General features: G+C 34.0%; 2 protein-coding genes across 7 annotated transcripts in view; one reads left to right on the top strand and one right to left on the bottom strand.

The window, feature by feature from the left end:
* Positions 1–20266, bottom strand: part of LOC100116797 (ras-related protein Rap-2c) — a 123057-nt gene that overhangs the window by 25232 nt on the left and 77559 nt on the right. Inside the window, exons 1-4 of one of the 5 annotated variants that reach the window (XM_016986492.2) lie at positions 16594–17137; positions 16337–16504; positions 13614–13694; positions 11388–13548 (exon numbers count right to left, since the gene is read on the bottom strand). The exons of 2 other annotated variants lie outside the window; for them this stretch is intronic. In XM_016986492.2, coding sequence (XP_016841981.1) covers positions 12187–13371 — 1185 coding nt within the window. In that variant the 5' untranslated portion in view covers positions 13372–13548; positions 13614–13694; positions 16337–16504; positions 16594–17137 and the 3' untranslated portion in view covers positions 11388–12186. Of the gene's footprint in view, positions 1–11387; positions 13549–13613; positions 13695–16336; positions 16505–16593; positions 17138–20266 lie in introns of those variants that run through there. 2 more of the 5 variants (XM_031925337.1, XM_031925338.1) reach the window with 2 other exon arrangements.
* Positions 17075–19039, top strand: LOC107981238. Of its 2 annotated transcripts, XR_004226911.1 has the most exons (3): positions 17104–17146; positions 17338–17595; positions 17696–19039. XR_004226911.1 is itself a non-coding variant. In XM_016986497.3 (2 exons), the coding sequence occupies exons 1-2, from the start codon at positions 17379–17381 to the stop codon at positions 17851–17853; spliced, it is 375 nt and encodes a 124-aa protein (XP_016841986.2). In that variant the 5' UTR covers positions 17075–17378; the 3' UTR covers positions 17854–19039. The 2 variants fall into 2 exon arrangements, 1 of the variants encoding a protein (XP_016841986.2); XM_016986497.3 differs by having other exon boundaries at positions 17075–17595.

The following is a 20266-nucleotide window of genomic DNA, read 5'->3' as shown; positions in this document are numbered from 1 at the left end:
GTAGAATCTTCAAGTTAAAACTGCAGAAAATTACCAGTCTAACCTCCAAATGTTTGATCCGGGTGCTCCAGTCTCTGTAGTGGCTTTTTCTTATATCACTGCAGTCTTCATAGAGTCCTTGGCAACTTTCTCACATACTTCACTAAATTATTCGTTTATTGTAGCATATGCAGACTAAGCCATGGGTTTCAAGCAGTCCATCAACTCACAAAATGTTAATAGACCAGCGTGTCCAAGTCCAAGAGCACGAAAAGTAACCACTGCTCTTCTGTTGTTCTCCCAAGCATGATTCTAGACGCCAACTTATCTGCATGACTTGATAGCTGCTAGCTGAACACACTCAATGCACACTACTTCAATCTTGAATCCTAATCCTTGAGCTTCAGATTCGCCAAGTTTAACTTGACCACGGCATTGTTTGCAAATCAAAAGTTTCTCGAGAGCAGGAAATAGAATATTGATATCAATCAATCTATTCCTGACCACAGAGGTTCTTTCCGCTGCTGGAGTTTGTATCTTTCTTGCTGAATTTAAACATTTTGTCCTGTTGGCAGGTTCATCCTCGCATGCTCCTAGAAATCTTCTTAGCCTCTTCTTGCCTCTTCCTCGAGAGTACTTCTTGTAAGGATAGGTACTCCCAAACTTTCCCTTGGCATCTCGATTATCACACATATTTTTAAAATCACTACACTTCACACTTTTTTAAATAACTTCACTGCTCTGCTTTTACACTAACACTTCACTTTTTTTTTCTTTTTAGGGTTTAGTTAGCTATAAGCTATAACCCCAAAAACACTACAAACACTACTTAGATTAATTTAAAAACACTTTTAAGAAATATCAGCTTTGTTAATGTATTAAGACATCAGCTGTGTTTACTCAGTGTAAAACACATCCCAGGACTATATCAGCTGAGTTTTGAAATATTTGCTGTCTGCTAGCAGAACAGCAGCCCGACTAGAAATCAACCTAAGGCAAGGATGTGGGCCGGAACCGGAACCTGAAGTTCCCTGTCCGGTCCTGTTCCGGAACCCGGTTTTGGCCCATATCATGCATGTAACGGGGCGCGAATCCGGGCCTGGCAAGATGCCAGATGTTTGTTTAATCGCAAATAGAAAATCAGGACCTTATGAAAATGCCTGAAGTTTCGTCCTTGTATGACTCCGCTTTTTAGATCAGGACCTTATACGGCCCTGAAGTAGCAAACAAAAATCGAAAAATAGAAATAGTAGTATAGAACAATTTAAAGAAATGTAAAATAAAATAATTATAACTTTAAAGATGGGTATAAGTATAATTTATTTAAATTAGTTAAACATTTTTTTACATTTCAATGTAACACAGTAATATATATATATATATATATATATATAATATATATATATATATATATATATATATATATATATATATATATATATATATATATATATATATATATATATATATATATATATATATATATATATTATATATATATATATATATATATATATATATAAGGAACACTCATGTTTACAGAACTCTTGTTTTTTAGTACGCAATTTATATAATAATTTTTTTCTTTTTACAGTACAAACTTGTAACTTCTTTCTAATCAATCATTCGTTGACTAATCTTTGTCTCTTAGCTCTGTAGCCCACCTAGTCTGTCGCATTGTTGATAATAATGCCAATATTTCGGCATAACGTTTTGTCATCAACAATATGCTTACCACTATAGCTATGAATCAGTGATTCTATAAAAGAATTTATTAATTTAATTGAAATAACAATATACAGATTTAAAATTGTTACGATATTTATTGTTATGTTAAATAATATTATTCTCTTACCTTTCAAACATTGATAAAGTGAAGTTTCTTTAAACATTTTTTTGGATTTGTCTTTGCTCTGCTTTTGTGCAGTAAAACTCATCATTACCTGTCGAGAGAGCAATTTTTTACAGTCATATTACAGACTTGGAACAAATCATAGTTAGTATTGATCGTACATATAAAATGAGCTTTCTAGAAAAGGAAGAATTCAATAATATTAAACCAAATAAAACTGAGCATTTTAAGGGAATAAATTTTTTATTTTGAATAACTCACCAAATCTTTGAATGCACCATTTACAAGCTTTTCCTCGAAACTTATCAACTTATCCATAGTTTTTAACGAGGAACAACGTTCCTCGCCACGCCGGTAATCGAGGCAGAATAGAGTGTGACGAAATAAGGCGGCATTAGCTCGACGTACAGAGCGCGCGCCTAGAGATTTCGGTCCCGGCGTCTCCTTTTGTGATTTTCTCCACTCACGTCAAAGTCTCACCCCGTTACAAGTTTTAAGAGGAAAAGTTAATTTATGCGTTTCAGAAAATTTGTTAAGTGGCAATATCTCTTCAAATTCCTTAAAAGGCCTTTTCTCTGCTGTTAAAGTTTTTATTTCATCCACATCTTTTTGGATATTAATTACTTTAGCTTCAAGCAAATAAATGCAAATAAATGCATAAATGATTCAATATTATTATCCAGAATGAATGTGAATATTATGTATTGAAAATGTTTGTACCAAAAAATTTGATTATCTTGCAAGGAAATATAGGCCATTCCTCTGGTGCTGGCATATTGGCGTTCATCAAAAATCCAGGAAGCATCTGTATATCGTCATTTGTAAAAGGTGGTTTTATGAATCACACAAATGCTTGTTCATTTTCCTTATGTAGATATATATAGGGTACAGTGACCATCATATTGGTGAAAATCATAACCCTTTAATATCTCAACAACTGCAAAATTTTGTAAGGTAGCTGCAGTATCGTCATCCATCTATGCATCATTAATATAAAATTACTTTAAGTTTATCGAAATTTTTTCAAGAGGCAACTCAATAAAACATTATATTGCAAAAAAATAAAAAAAATTTAAAAGTCAAAGAGGAACGTTCAGAAAAAAGTTTAATTTTCATTTAGGAGAGAAAGAGAAAAACAATATAATTATTGAATTATTTTGGAAAGAGTGAATGTAAAGATAATGATGTCATTTGCTAGATTCGATTATTAAATAGAAAATAAAAATTTAGCCATGACATTGTTAGGTTATACTTAAGATAAGTGTACTTATATAGTTTGTTTTCCCCAAAAACATTTGTTTTTACATTATTTACTAAACAATTAATAAATAATCATTAGACAAGGATTTATCTGACCTTAAGTTTCTGAATCTTTGTTGAAAAGGCAGACGTCAACGAAATGCTCGATCACTTTCTCAAAGAAGTATCCAGTACTCTGATAGTTGTAAAATAATTTTGCCGTAGCGTCTTCAATTCATATCATATATAGATTCATCCTGAGCCAGTGTAGCAAATTTTTTTAAGTAACAATCCGCTTCATCCAAAAAAAGATCATATAAGCATCGGCAACTTAAAATACGGATTGCTATACTTAACAATAAAAAATGTTTGTATAGATTGTCTGGAAGAATATTTTTTAGAACAAACATTCCACTATATAAAAGAAAAAACCTGTACTCAGTGGCCTTCCACTTTGAAATTTCACCAAGAGATCTTGTAGTTCTCTGAAATTCTGTTGGTACTTGTTTGGATAGATTCATCAATCCTTGAGAAATTCTAAGAATTTCATTTCTTTTCAATATTTTTGTAGATGTTTTTGTACAATATTCAATCAATAATCGCTTCATTATTCCTAGGCAACCAAGATGAATTACATCTAAAGGAAAATCTTTTACCATGTCAATTAATGGATTTATAGATTCTAAAGGTGATATGTCATGGTGATGATCAATGTTTTCGTGGTTTCTAAATTAATTATCACTTCTCAATTCTCCTTCATCAAGAGGAAACACAGTCTTATTATTTAGTCTGCACCCATGGACTGTACAGCGCTTACATGCATAATAACCGGCGTGACCTTTAATGCACTTCACAAATGCCCGAGCAGGACGATCACAAATCATACACATAACAGAAACAGTAAAATGCTTTCCATCAATGTCGATTCCAGTATTTAAAAGTTTATTAAGTTTTTCAGTAAATTCCTTCAAATATAGTTTAACACATTTTGGCATACCCTTACCACAATGAACAGCTATTGCAAAAGGTTGATATAAATTATTGTTTGTGTATACTTTTCCTAACACTGGTCAGAATTCCTTTGAACTTGAACTATAAAGAGGCAAACCATCAAAATGAAATTGAAGTTTCAAAGCTTTATCCTGGTGTAAATCAGGGTTGACGATGCGCTTTAACTGTTTTTCAATTCCAAAATAAACATATTCTGAATCATCACCAATAGCATTTGGATTAAATTTTCTAATTTCGTACTTTGATTGGTCTTTTCTTTTCATGAGTGTTTTAGATAAAAGTGGAAGATTTGAGTGATATGGTCTTAACACTGATAGAAGACCATCAACATGTGAATACGGAACAATAAACTTTTTACTCCATGCTCTCAAATCTTCAGCAATATTTAATTTATCAGAACCAGAAGCTTCGCAATCTATAGCTACATCATCAGCTCCATTTGAACATTCACTTTCATCACTATCATCAAAATGATCACTATCCGTATCACTGTCAGAAGAAAATCTATCAAAGTTTATCTTCAGATCTTCTGTGTCACATGTACTTTTGTCAACTACAGTTTCAAAAACACTTTCTTTTTGACATTTTTCAGTTAAAACCATGTTAGATTCAACAATTGATTGATCAGTTGTGAGTTGATCAGATTGCAAAATAACTGGTTGAACTACTGCTATAATTTCTTTTGGCTGAGTAGATTCCTCTTCATGTGTGTCTTGCATGTCCGGTTTTTTACTGGAGCATGCACCATTCTCTTCAGATTGAATTATTTTTCGTTTTAGACGAAAATTTTGAATTCTCAGGCGACTACTCTGAGATAACCTTTTTAAATTGTTATACATTTTCCAATCTGTTACAATGCCGCTACCCTAAACGGGTCTTGGGCGTTGTCGTCCAGATCGGACGGGTGGGTGCCTATCACCACTACACAGCGCGTCCTTAGGTTGCGGATAGGAGGAACAGCCCCTGAGAAAGAGGTTAGCTGCCAATAAATTGAATAAGCAGCCGTAGACAGCCGATAGGAACAGGCGTGTGATGAGCCCACACTGTCGAACGTATTCATCTAGAAATACTACGCAAGCACCACAACAACAAAAACACTTCACATTATCTCTTATCTCTCAATCTATCTCTTTCATCACACATTACAAAAATGGGCAAAAATCCTGCTGCCGAGGAGGATGCGGGAGCGATGACAACTGCCCCGAAAGGGGATGTGTAGAATGATTCGTCACCTGGTCTTACGCGGTAACGATGACAGCGAAGGCGCGCTGCCTTGCAGGGGGGCGTTAGGATGCGAGAATGAAACCGTAGTGTGTCTGACGACGAATTGACACTGTCCTCGTCAAAGTCGGAAAGCTCTCATACTTAGTTCTAGAGAGGTATGGGGGTATCACCTCTAGAACGGTGGACTCACCTGCGATCGGAACAGGATCCGAAGCGCGCGGGTTTAACATAACATCATGGCTCAAAAAAATCAAATCCGAACCAAAAGGGACTTAAGAGTCGGAACTTGGAATGTTCGCAGTCTATACAGAGCAGGTGCGTTTAAAGAACTCGTAAAGGAAGCTGATAGGTACAATCTAGATTTGGTAGCAATACAGGAATCGCGGTGGCCAGATGGCGGAGTACTAGCATCGGGTAACTTCACGTACCTGTATGGTGCCGGGAGTGGGGGATCTCTAGGCACCGGATTTCTCGTAAGCAAAAGCATCATACATTCGGTTAAAAGTTTCAAATCCGTCAATGATAGGCTCTCGTACATCATTATCGAAGGGGAATGGTATAGATATGTATTTATTAATGTACACTGTCCTACGGAGGACAAAGAAGAAGAAGCTAAGGATCTCTATTACGAAACTTTAGAGCAGGTAATCGACCAGTTCGCGTCTTACGACACAAGAGTAGTATTAGGCGATTTCAATGCTAAAATAGGTAGAGAGGAAATGTTTAGGCCTACTATAGGTAAGGAAAGCCTGCACGAAGCCAGCAATGATAACGGTATTAGGGTCATAAATTTCGCGGCGGCATAAGATCTTATAATCAAAACTACGTGTTTTAAGCACAAGAACATACACAAGGCAACGTGGACATCGCCGGACGGGGCCACACAGAACCAAATTGATCATTTCCTCATTGAAAAAAGATGTCATACTAATGTTCTTGACGTAAGGGCTTACAGAGGGGCAGATAGCGACTCGGACCACTTCCTAGTAGTAGCCAAATTAAGAGCTAGACTAGTAGCGAATCAAAATAGTAAGCGAGCAAACAAGGTAGAAAGCTTCGATATTGAGAAACTACGAGATAGAACAGAGCGAATTAGGTACCAGATAGAAATTAATAACAGGTTTCAGGCACTTGAAGAAGCAAACACATCGCCGGAGGGGAATGACGAACCGAATAGCTTATGGGGGGACATCGAAAAAACGGTAAAAGAGGCCGCGAACAAAGTACTGGGTAAAAAGAAAAAGCCAAAGAGCAAACCATGGTTTGACGAAGAGTGCGAACTCTGGTTTGAAAGGCGCAAAAAGGCTAAATTAGATAGCTTACAAAATAGAAGCGATAGGACCGTAAAAGAGTATTCTAACGTAAGGAAACAGACGAGCGCGATCTACAGAAATAAGAAGCGGGAGTATCAAAAGAATCTTATTAGGAGAATAGAAACTAACAGTAAGGAAAATAACCCCCGCGAAATGTACAGAGGGATTAACGCCACCAGAAAGGGTTTTAGGAGTAGAGCGCAATTGATGAAGGACGAAAACGGGGACCTCGTAACAAATGACAACGAATTACTGTCGCTGTGGAAAAATTATTTCGATAAATTATTAAACGTGCACGAAAATAGCGAAGAATTAGGGGACGAAATTCACACTGCTGAACCCCACGTGGAGGAACCGAGCTACCAAGAAGTAAAGGCCGCGATTAACAAACTAAAAAACAACAAAGCCGCGGGAAATGACTCTATACCAGCTGAGTTACTCAAATATGGGGGCGTCGAGCTCACTTTCAAAATCTATAAACTAGTATGTGCCATCTGGAAAAATGAAACGATACCCGAAAATTGGAAGGAATCTATCATTATACCGATTTTTGAAAAGGGGGATAAGACAGACTGCAATAACTATAGGGGTATTTCACTTTTAGCAACGTGCTACAAAGTTCTGTCGAACGTAATACAAGCTAGACTCATTCCATTCGCGGAAGATATAGTAGGAGATTATCAGTGCGGATTTCGGCGCAACAGATCGACGAGCGATCAAATGTTTACCATAAGACAGTTGTTAGAGAAAAAGTGGGAATTTTTCGAAACCATACACCAACTATTTATAGATTTTAAAAAAGCGTACGACTCTATTAAGCGAAGCAAAATGTATCAAATTCTAGTACTTCTCGGTGTACCGAAAAAACTCGTGAGATTAATTCAAATATGTCTGAACGGAAGCACGGGAAAGGTCCGGGAAATGTATCAGAACCCTTCATGATACGCGATGGTTTAAAACAAGGGGATGGGCTCTCTACGGTGCTTTTCAACTTAACGTTAGAGTATGCCGTTAGAAAAATGCAGGTTAGCCAGCTGGGCGCAACGCTTAATGGAACAACGCAGATACTAGGCTACGCAGATGATTTGGATATACTGGGGGATTGTAGGGTAACGGTAGCAAGAAACGCGGAAATCCTCATAAAAGCGGTGGAGTATACAGGGTTAGAAGTGAGTGAATCAAAAACAAAGTACATGATTGTGGATAAGCTAGGCATCTGCAGAGGGGAGGAAGATCTCAGAGTTGGGAATTTTACTTTTGAAAAGGTTAGCGAATTCAGGTATCTGGGTACGACCATAAATGATAGAAACGAGATTAATGTCGAAATAAATAAGAGACTCCATTCGGGTAATGCTTGCTTCTACGCCGTGAGTAATTTACTTAAGTCGAGGCTGTTGTCTAAAAACGTTAAAATAAGAATATACAGGACAATAATACTGCCGGTGGTTCTGTACGGGTGCGAAACGTGCTCTCTCACTAAGCAGGCGGACAACCGTTTTAGAGTATTTGAAAATAAAGTCTTGCGAAAAATATACGGGCCGAAGAAAGCTGAGGAAACCGGGGAATGGAGGAGACTACACAATGATGAGTTACACAATCTGTACGCGTCACCAAATATTAACAGAATACTAAAATCGCGCAGATTGGGATGGGCAGGGCACGTAGCGAGAATGGGAGACGACCGTACGGCAGCGCGTGTCATGAAGGGCAGGCCGATGGTAACGCGACCTCTAGGTAGACCTAGACGTAGATGGGAGGACAACGTAAAAGCGGATCTAGTAGAAATAGGACGGGTGGGTGTCGATCGGAGAGGTGCATCTTGGGTGGGGTTGACACAAGATAGGGCAGCGTGGAAGGCTTGCGTAGATGAGGCGATGAACTTTCGAGTTCCAAATGCCATGTAAAAAAAAAAAAAAATACATTTTCCAACGTATATTTCTGCAAAATATCCAAGAGATCTAATCTCAAACCAATATAAAAACTTCAGGATTCCTACTGCTCTAACGTATTTCCCGGATTCTATTTTATTCGCCGGCTACATTCAGGCGATTTTACGCAACATTTGAAGCTGTGGAAGCCAAATCCGGGCCACAGCTGCCCCCCGTTACATGCATGAAAATTAACCTTAAGGTAACTTCAGGCATGCTAACTCAAGGCGTAATTTTACCTCCGACATGCCGTACTCAATTTCTAATCGGATCCCAGATAACAACGTGTCGGCACAGAGACGTCCCCGTGACGGCACGAGAAGGCGGCATCCACGACAGCACGTGACGTCCAGCTGCCGCAGCACAGAGACGGCACGTGACGGCACGGCGAGACAGCACGACGTGCCGTCTCTGTGCCGTCTCTGTGCCAGCAGAAAACGCTACCGGCGGGGAGCGATTTTATCGCATATAAAAATAACGCTAAATAAAAATTAGTTAGAACGCATAACTAAGCATCTACATCATAAATAATTAATAAATTTTGTTATATAGTATAAAAAAAATTTTATGTAAGAAAAAAAAATCTGCCGGGTGTAGGGCTGGAACTCACGATCTTTGGATCAGAAGTCCGAAGCTCTAGCCTCTGAGCCACAACTCTTCTTACAATTTGATGCACAATTGCACCTAATAATCATCGCTAATAATTAGAATTATGTAATAAAATAATGTTTAAATGTAATTCGGTTTGGAGAGAATAAAAAAAGTAATAAATGTATGCTCTTTACTAATTAAAGTCCATAATTATTAATAATGCAACATTCTGAGCACGCGGCACGCGTGCTGTCGCTGTGCAGTCTCTGTGCCGTCGCGTACAGACGCCCTAGGTCGAGACAGCAACTGGACGGCACAGTGACAGCACGACGTGCGGCACGTCAAGAGCATGCTCTGCAAAAAAACGCCCGCCAGATGTCCCCGCTTGATAGCACAGAGACGGCACACGGACAGCACGCCGTGCGGCACAACAAGTCTCGGTGGAGACAGCACGTGCTGTTATCTGGGATAAAACGGTCGCTCTGTCCTTTTCAGACACATTGATTCTAACCTACCCACAGGTGGCGTGCGGGCGCGCGATATTTGAATTCAAATAAATGTCCCTACGTATCCATCGGAGCCTTATAGAAGAAGCGAAACTAGAAATTTATCTCGAAAATAACGAAAAAAAAAAATTATCAATACGCACTAATTTATTTACTAAAATATGTATGCGGAGCATAATATACGAATATACTACCATGAAAAAATAGTATTTTCAACATTTACAATAAAAATTTTATTCAGATTGAATTTATAAAACTTGAAATTAAAATTATTAGTCGTATGAGACAAAAAATAAAAAATACGCAATTTTACGAAAAAACGATAAAAATTTTGTTTTAGTATTTTGCTTGTAACTGCGCGAATTTTTTTTTTTTTTGATAAACGAGTTTCTGAAGCGTGTTCTACGGAACATTTCCTATCAAAATAAGCAATAAAAAAATCGATTTTTTCGAAGTTTAAAGGTGTTGTGTCCTTTATTATCTTAATTTTGTGAATATAGTGAAATTTAATTTATATGTTATGCAAAAACCAATATATTATTTTCGTAAAATGATTTATATACCATGGATACATCCAAAAATCACGTGCACTGCTCAAACGATCCGATAATGCGATAAATCCAGCGCTGGGGATACTTTGAATATCCCGATTTAATAAAACGAGAGTGCACTAACGAAGAATTTATATCGATGTTTTATCGTGCAGTGCATTGTTTCCTCTTTGAAATGCACTGGAATTATGTGCATTTGAAAACTGCATTATCTGCGTATATTATGCTCGGGCGAGCGATTCGCGTGGACTTGAAATTTCGATATCACATACATACACAAAGCTTTTAATTACGAAATTTTGTGCTCTTTGTTCAATATAGACAGTGAAAATTATTTTTTTTTAAGATTCTATCAAGTTTTTAACTTAAACCGAATCAAGCATAACAAAATACCATTTCGCGTGAAGCAGCATAATGCGATGTATCTTTTCCGCGCAACAGCGGGTAATTCGTAACTGCAAAACGAGCGAGCCGTTTCAACTCTCAAAATTGCGTCGGAAAATTCGCGCGTGGACATTTTTAATGCTGACAGAGGTAATACGACGTGAGCTGCGACGCAACAATTACAGCCTCAAGCGAATTGCGCTCGTCGAGCACGTAATTATGTATACATCTATACATACACGCAAACGCGCAAGCCGAGTTTATGGGGCAAACAGAATAGGCAACGAACGTCCTCAGTATGTTCGAATATCATGTTTAGTAAGACGCCTTCAAGTTTTTTTTTGATTTTCATGTACTTTTGAGGTACAGTGTATAATGAAGTTATAAATAGGACTGACCCTGCTGAAAAAGATCACATGATTAATCACGTGATCAATCACGTGATGATACAAAAATAAAAAAAAATTATATTAATTCATTTTATATCATGAGAAATGTTTGAAGTATACAGATTTAATTAAGATTAGACAACATGACTGATTACAGGGTAAATAATTGTACTATAATATGTTTTTTTAACAAATCCATACATTTTGTATGATTTCAAGTATAATGAATTTTATTACAAAATTTTATTACAAATCTATATACAATGTTAACAAAGACGTCTACAAATAAATTATGTTTATTGTATAAAACGCTATTAAACTAAGGTTTTTTACATTAGTAATAATAATGATTTGAAAGTGGAATGATGTATGCACTTTTTGAATTTTCAAGAAATACGCAAATTCTGTGAATTTCATGAGATTGGACGGTTACAGTTTTATCGCATATTTTCAATACCTTTTTGATTGAACTTGTATTGCTACTATCTTTGACTTTAATCATTTGACAAAGAGTCAGTTCGTTTTTATTCTCAAGGTCGAGTAAATAACCATTTATCTTAATAAATTGCAAACTTTCCAACTGTGCATAGTAATTGCAAGAGCGAGTATTAAATTTTATTGAGGTAGCAAACAAACAACCTTTGAAGAGAATTTTTGAGTACATTTTAGTCTTTTTAGATACATTTAATGTTGAAAATATTGATTTGTCAATGTTCTGTTCTCGACCTAAGTATGTAATTGAACTAGGTTTGAAGTTTTTTTGAACCTGCTGGCCATCAATTATTCGACAATAATTAAGCACTATCGGAGAACATTTAGGATAAACAATTTCTTCGAGAATGTTAACGGATTGTTGGAGATTAATGTTTCTTATTATTTGCATTATGACTCTTTTTGCGGATTTTATTGCATTCAGTAAATGGTGATTTGCCGACTCAAAGGAAAATGCAGACTGGGCCCACAATGGTCCCTAATCACAAACGCTCCTAGGAATATGCAACAGTTGATGTACATTGTATGTCATCGAAGTTAACGAATAATGCTGTTCGACTTGAGAGACAAATTCATGTAGCATGACTTTAACCTTATTTAAATTATCAAAATTAATATCAGTTCCTAAACAAATATGTAACGATTCTACTAGTAAAGACCAATGCTTTAAAAGTGGCTTATGCTTAGTAAGTACAGTTTCTAAAACTGGTAAATTATAATATAATAGTCAATTTTCCCATTCTCGAGCTTTCCAGTTCCCACGATCCTTTAATGGCCTTGTTAAACGGCACACTTGATTTGGTGCTTTTATTTCACAGAGCAAAGAATCCATAATATCAATCTGATTTGGAGTTAATAAATTTACAATATTCTCAGTTAGTTGTTGTGTAACACCAGCCAAAACACAATGCATGTATTCTGGTGTGAAACCTCGTGCTATGTCAAAATATTGTAAATTTAGAAGCGGAGATGCCATTTTAACACCAACAACTGGTTTTGGTCTTGTAAGTGCTTCTCGTGCATTCGCAATCATGCTGCTTCGGGTTCTATTTGGTGGCGGTGGAATAATATAAGGATACCGCATACTGCCATCATAATATACTCCTTCATGCTCACACCAATCACAGCCGAAATGGGCATTAAACTGACTTGTTCCATTCATTGGAGCACACGCAACTGTATCAACGCAAGCCGTTAAAACAAATAATTTTATTGTTAATGGTTTATCTTTCACAGTACATTCAATACCATCAGTAGTAATACGATTAATGCTTTCAATGAATTTTTCAAGAAAAACACTCATTTCTGGTTTGCTGACTCCGAACCACAGCCCCATTACACACATGTTTTTGAATCTTGTTTGAACTGGTAATTCATTAATCATTAAATATAATAAAAGCCATATTGAGAAATTTGACGACTCAAAAACAGGTGCTCCATCTGAATTAATAGTAGCCGTAACATACGAATGACGATCAGAAGCCGGCAAAGACTTTACAAATTGCCGATAGAGCAAGCCATCATATATATCACGAAGATGATTTTTATCATGCTTTCTTACGTTCATAATATAATCAAAATACTCCTCATTAGGTTCTATTAAATCTCGAATTTTTTCAGAAGGATCAATAATTGCAAAATAGCAAGCATTTGATGGGTTTGAAACGTCAACGATTTTATTGCACGATTTGCATGTAACTAACTTTCTCAAATCCAGGAATTTACCAATGTCGGTAGAGCAAAAAGGGCAAACACTATAAAGTACTACATTATCTTTGGAGTTGCATAATTTATCGATAGAGTAACCTGTTTGAGGTAAAACTTCTGATCCACATATACAGTTTATTAGTCGCATCAAGTGCGATAGGTTTTCATGCGATAACTTAATTCTTAAGGCAAATTTAAGTGCCATAAGCAGAAGTTCAGCCTTGCTTTTAGTAACACGTGTCGAAACAGAACTAAAAAAATTTTCTTCTTGCGCTAAATTTGCTATAGATAAAGATTGATCATTTTTACTATTTATTAGTTGTAACAGATCATTGTTTGATCTATCATGTACATCATCCTCCCATAACGTTCTGTTTCCATCCTAAAAAAAAAGTTTTAAATACTGAATATTTTGAATTATTAATATATTAATGCAGATAAACATACGTTTGAGGAACTGTCAAACGGAAAAAATAAATCGGCTTCCTGTACGTTTGTACAATCATCGAAAGCAATCGGCTGTGGTGGCTGAAACAAAATGATCAATTGCAAATTATTTATTAATTCCATGTAATAACGTGCAATATGAATTAAAAATTAATATATAATAATAGTATATTGTGTACCAAGAGCGTAAAGTGGGCTTTTTTAGACCGAGTGTGGAGTTTGCAGTACGAGTCAAGGAGAGTTACCCCGAGCCGAAGGCGAGGGCGTTTACAAGCCGCAGACGAGTACTGCAACCACACGAGGTCAAAAAGCCCACTTAGCCCTTGGTGCACACCATATTTTTTGTAACGCGCGGACATATTTCGAGTGTTTTCGTACGTGTTAAGCGGGGCTGACGTGACTATTTTTTGATACGGCAATCACGATCTTGTTCAAACATTATATAAAAGTCAAATTAATTTTTTTTTGTAAATAAATAATTGATTTTAACAGTCGAAACCGAATTTATAATAAAACAATTTTAATAAAAATAAATAAATTCTTTTTTTTAAATTACAAAAAAACTTTTTTGTAACACATGCACGATTTTCGGAAGTAAACACACCCGCGGGAAAAATATGATACTTTCGCCCCTTGTTGCATACTTTTTCGGCCTACTGCCGATTTTTCGCTCGCCGTCATATAAAAACGAGTAGTTTACGATCTCTTATTAAGGTGGCTTGGTGTTAATAAAGCGACAGACTGCTCTGAAACTTAGAGATTATCTAAATAAAGTATGCCAGATATATTTGGAAAAAAGAAATACCATGGTTGACGATATAATTTTCAAATCAATCGATACAGAAAAATTGACACTTTAACACATAGTCCATATGGGAATAATAGAATGAAAAACGACTAATACGAATAGGTAATAAGAATTTTAAAACACATTTTGACTAGCGACATACCAGATGAACCTCCTTAATAAGTATGGAATCTACAAAAATCGTGCTTGTTACAAAAATTTGCAAACACACATTTTTTAATTAGTTATAACCGTTAATTGTTATGTACAGAAATTCGTTATTTCAAAAAAATAAATGTGTTTAAGTCCTGCTTATGGTTGAAGATTAGAACCAATTAAAATGATTGAAATGAATAAACAAAGCACAATTGCCGATGAACCCTAGCGGAAATGATAAATGTGAACAATTGTGATAAATCGTGTGCAAACGTGAAACATTGTAACGTAAATGTGTACAATTGTGAAAAACTAAAAAAAAGCATTAAGTTTTGGAACAATAAGAAAAATTAATGTAAAGAATACATTACACTTTGTTGCACATTTATAAAAACATTTTTCACGATTTTTCACGGTTCCTCACAAATATTTGGCACACTAAAGGATTAATTGAAAATAAAAAAAAGTGACCTAAGGTAGGATCGAACCGGGGTCTCCATTGTGCCAGTCAAACGTCTAACCGCCTGAGCTAATATCTTATACGCTTCTAAGATATATTTCTTTCTTATAAGGAGCACTTTATATACTGTTTGAAAATGGATTAAAAGGCAATATTTTGTTGGAAATAAACAAAATCACATCCTAGAGTAACCACCGGCACATAAAAAACTCATTTTAAAGTAGAGTTGTGTCGTTATGTCGGAAACAAACTCGAAAAAACCAGACTTGTGACAAATATGAAATAATGTACATGATTGCGAGGAAATGTCAAATACTGTGCATAAGTGTTACATGAAAATGCACTTTTTGCTAAAAAAATAAATGTGTAAAAACGTGAAACAATGTGAAAAACCGTGAAAAAATGTAAAAAATTATTACAATTTTCTTATTAGCGATGTTCCAAATATTGATATAAAATTTTGATTTTTCACATTCTTTTACGTTTCTTCACAATTTTTCACAGTTTTTCACATTTTTCATTTCCACAGGGAAAGTTGATTAATTCATCCATTTCAATCATGCTAATCAGTTTCCGTCTCCAATGCAGTGCTATAAAATATTTTTAACTTTTATATAGTAAAATAAGAAATGACATGTGTAGGCAAATGACCTATTTTTATTGTTATACTATCCACATGTAATTCTTTTTTTATCATAAAACCACGTATACTGTAAAAATATATTTTGTTAAATTACTACCCAGAAAGTAATAAGCGACTCTGATGTACTCTCAGAGCAGTGAAATTACAACATAAGTTAGTTAAATTAATTTTACTAACGTATATTGTAATTTTTTAAATTTTTATTGTAATTTAACTGATCTGAGGGTATATTGGATTCGTTTACTACTCTGATAGTAATAATTGTACAAATTTATTTTTTACAGAGTAGTAACTACAACTAAATGACGACTAAAATATGTGGTTCTTTTTAAAAGGGAAATACTAAATACGATTGAACTTTTTTAAAATCATCCAAAGCGAACAAATTTTAAATAATTTAAATGGTTAGTTTTTAAGCATAAATATAAATAAAAAACTAAAGAAACAACTAAAAAATGGTTTCTTTACGTCCAACATTACAGATGTAAAAAGCTTTTAATACGCTTGAAATTATGGAAAAAGGTATATTTTTTTGCCTTAGCAAAGCTCTTTGCGTAGCGTTTATTGCCCATCAGATTTAAGGAATAATTATTATTAAAGGTTTTATTTTTTGTTGAACATTTTATGATTGAAAATATCTCAAAAATAGATTGTTATACTTAACCAAACAAACTTACTTGTGGTGGTAGAAAACTTGAGAATGCATTAGTTTAATAAGCATGATTTGTTGCCTTTTGCTTATTTATAACAAAATCAACCAAAGAATCAGTTTCTTCTATTTCTTGTGAGTTTTCAATAATTATTTCTTCATTAATTTCCTCCTTATTTGATATAAACGTTACTGCCTGAAAAAATACAAAAAATTTAATTATACTCAAAAAGCACAATAGTAAATATTTTTTTCTAAGTTCTCATATGTTGAAGTGTTACTTACTCTGTGATTTCTTACGCTCTTCCTAATTTTTTTTTTAAATATTCTGTTGGCTCAACTTTAGAATCATATAAATATTGTTTTCGTTTGTTAGACATTATGTAAACGCATTGTATTATTCTAACGGTTATAACTTTATAAAAGGATATTTTTGTTAATTTTTACATATCACATATAATCACAAATAAACTATTAAAATGCATAATATTTTGTATCATTATCATACAAGTCTAAATTGTAATATGTAACATAAACAATAGTATCACGTATGTATGTATAGTATTACTAGTATTACTAGATAACGAATATACAATACATAAAGGAGCAAACATAATGGAGTCAAGAGCCATGCTCCATGCTGATTGGGTGTTCCGTACGGAATTTTTTACGTGATTTTACCGTCACATTGCAGAATGAAGGTCGCGGAACGGCGGAAAAAGAACTGTCGTAAGTTACCTTAAACTCTGCGGTATTTTATCTACTTGTGCCTACGTTCAAGTCGATCATGCACTCCACGTTGTTGTCATTGCTGTTAATAATGTCGTGCCGTGAATAGGTTCTAATACTTATTTATTATTTATGAAAAATGGATACTATTATTTAATAATGTGAAATTGATTGAACATCATTCATAGACGCTTTTTCATTAATATTTTTAAAGTGCAGTTTGTATGTATATATATATATATATATATATATATATATATATATACACATTTTTATAAAAATATATCATTTGCTTGAAAGTTTAACGTTACCGTGCGTTATATACGTACACGCAAAAATGTATGCACGTGTTAATTTTCACGATGAACCGAAAAAATTCTACACCAAACATAACAGAAATCAAATGTTCGCTACAAGATACAGACCATTTTCAGCCAAAAAGTTTCAAAGATTTTGACCCACGAAAAATATACTATGCCAAGTGGACGTGTGAATTAACATGTTTAGATGAACATGAGCATTTCGATTATTATCCGTGCTACATTATTAATCTAGGAGGTAACAATCTATTTTTGAAATCTTTTTTTTTTTTTTTTTTAAATAAACTCGCTTAGTAATCAATTTTTCTAATTTTTAAATTAATTTTGTGTTTTTATAGAGAGTAGAATGCAACTTAAAGAAATTGAAGAAACCACTAGAAATAAGATACCAAAAATTGTACAGGATTTTGGAGAACTACCCAACTCACAAAAAAAAAAACGAATGAAAGTTTATCTCTTAAGAAGTGGGAAAAAGAAACAAAAAGAAATGTTTTGAAAAATCGATCAGAGAGTGTTTTGAGTAAATTGAGCCAAAATGTATCTGAGTTTTAAGATGACTCGGACTGTAGTCATAAAAAGTCATTAAAAAAAAAAATGTCACCAACATGGAATTGAAAATTAGATTAGCCCGTCTACGGTCAGATGATATACCACGCAAGGAATCAAATGTTTTCGAAGAAAATGAAACAGAGACTAGCAAGAACAGTACGCCCATATCCTCTGCATCATCTACACCAGTTTCTAATAAAAATCTCAATAGAGAGTCACTTGGAAATTTTTCACCTGCATTAAATGATACATCTCCAGCAGCTAGTCCAAAAGTGAATGAGTCACCTAAAACCGTATTATCACCTTCACTTATCAGTGATCGCAATGCTGATGGAAAACACGTTAAAGAACCAGCTAAAGGTTCTTCATCTACGTTATATAGTGCATTAAATAAAAATAAAGCACTAGTTTCACCCGCCAAGTATGATTAAAATTTATCGCCTAACAAACCTGTATCTCCAGGGCAAGAAAATCTCTCAAGTTCTAGTGATAGTGATGCCGATACAAAAAAAAAGAAAGAAACGTAAAAGTCATTCTGTTGAAGAATATAGAAACAAAGGTGAGATTAAAAAAACTAGTTCAGCAGTCTATAGACTATTATGAAAAGGGCGATGGAATGAATGACAGAAAAAAACGCTACAAAAAAACAGATGATGATCTTATTTATCTGGGAGAAGGATTAGCTGTTCCAATAATAGGATGGTATGGAATACAGACGATGGGTCCAAAATCATTTATAGGAGAACTGATACCAATGTTTTGGAACTCTGAGGATCTTTCTAAAAGGGCACTTAATGTAGATAAAGTAAGTACAAAAGTTAAAGGCTCACCCATCAAAACAATAGAAGGGTCTCTTTTGAGGTTATTAATTAGTGTGTACTGCGATTACTTATCAGACCAATCTATACCCGCTGTAAATAAAGTTAATTATTTATATAGTGTTACCGATATTTTGTCAAAAAAAATTAGAAATTGTAGGCAAAAGTATTTAGAAAATGTAAGAGAACAAGAGCTTAGACAACAAAAGGAGCGTAAAAAGGAAGACGTTAAAAAAAGGTTGAAATTTTAAACAGTTTTATTAGTTTTCATATTTTTTAATTGAGTGATATTAAATATTAAACTATTTATAAAAAATATTGACAATCATTATTTTTAATAAGAAAAAAGTTCCTTTTATTTTGTAACAATATAACAAAAATTATCACTATATACTCTGTAAGTACATTGTACCTTTTTGTTACGTATTAAAAATTAAATTTATTACGTATCGTATACTACAGCATGTTACAATCTGAGTATCGTTATTTAAACGTATTAAATAATACTATTATATTTTATTACATAAATAATAAGAAGTACTTTTCGGACTATAACAAAAAATAGGTCATATAGCTTTTATCTATAATTAATTTCCTTATTCCAGATTATTAAATTAATTTACATTATTATCATTTATTCAACATTAACATTAATATAAAATTTTAACAGCAAAATGACATGTAAACTTAATCATAGTTTTATGATCCTCGTGGTACTTTTATTATTAGTGCAAAAATTTAACAACAGTTTGATGTTAACACTTTATTGATAAATGATCCATACAGTTTCATTTACTGTGCAAATCAAAACCAAAAATTATAAATTAAGTTCATTTTATTTTGTGATGATGTTAAACAGTGTTTAACGATTAGCTTAAATAAATATTATTTTGTTTTATTTGAAAGCGAGTAGCAACAATTGTTAGTTCTTGTTTATATAATGTATATAAGCGTTGTACAATCATGCAATTTATACATGTATGAAAAAATATCAGAATTTGTTCCGCATTTAACATGATTATGTATTTTTGTTGAGTATGAATGAGCAGATGTCACTATTATTGTATTTTTGTGAGAAAAATCATTAAAAAAAATGCCATCTAATGTCTGTCAATTTTATTTTATCCTTATACACACATTTGAAAAAAAATGATATCTTTATGGCGTACCGTCTTCCCGTATTCTAAGGCAATTCTACAGGTCTCTCTTTAAAAAATGTTGGCCTTTGTTATGAAGCATTTAATACGCAAGTCTGATTATTTGCTGATTGGTTGCCTATAGGTATAACGAGATCAGAACTGCACTTTAAATTGATAACCCTCATAATAGTCATAACAATCTTCAAATATTTGTTTTACTACAAAAACTGAACGGTGGTTTTTATAAAAATTAAGGGGACGGATACACCTTAATTTGTCAAAAAATAAAAAATAAAATTTTTTGTTTATATTTTTCCTAAATTGTTTAAAAAATGAATTAAACTATTAAATATATTGAGGTATAATGTAAAAAACATAAAACAATGTTTATATGTGCCATATT

This window comes from Nasonia vitripennis (assembly GCF_009193385.2).
Source record: "Nasonia vitripennis strain AsymCx chromosome 2 unlocalized genomic scaffold, Nvit_psr_1.1 chr2_random0010, whole genome shotgun sequence".
Lineage (NCBI taxonomy): Eukaryota > Metazoa > Arthropoda > Insecta > Hymenoptera > Pteromalidae > Nasonia > Nasonia vitripennis.
Note: the sequence above shows the minus strand (reverse complement) of the source record. Positions and strands in the feature narration are given on the sequence as shown.

Excerpts from the sequence above, each read along its gene's own strand:
- LOC107981238 (XM_016986497.3), top strand. The coding sequence starts at position 17,379 with ATGCACGTGTTAATTTTCACGATGAACCGAAAAAATTCTACACCAAAC. Across the intron at positions 17,596-17,695 it reads CTACATTATTAATCTAGGAG|AGAGTAGAATGCAACTTAAA; the intron begins GTAACAATCTAT and ends GTGTTTTTATAG.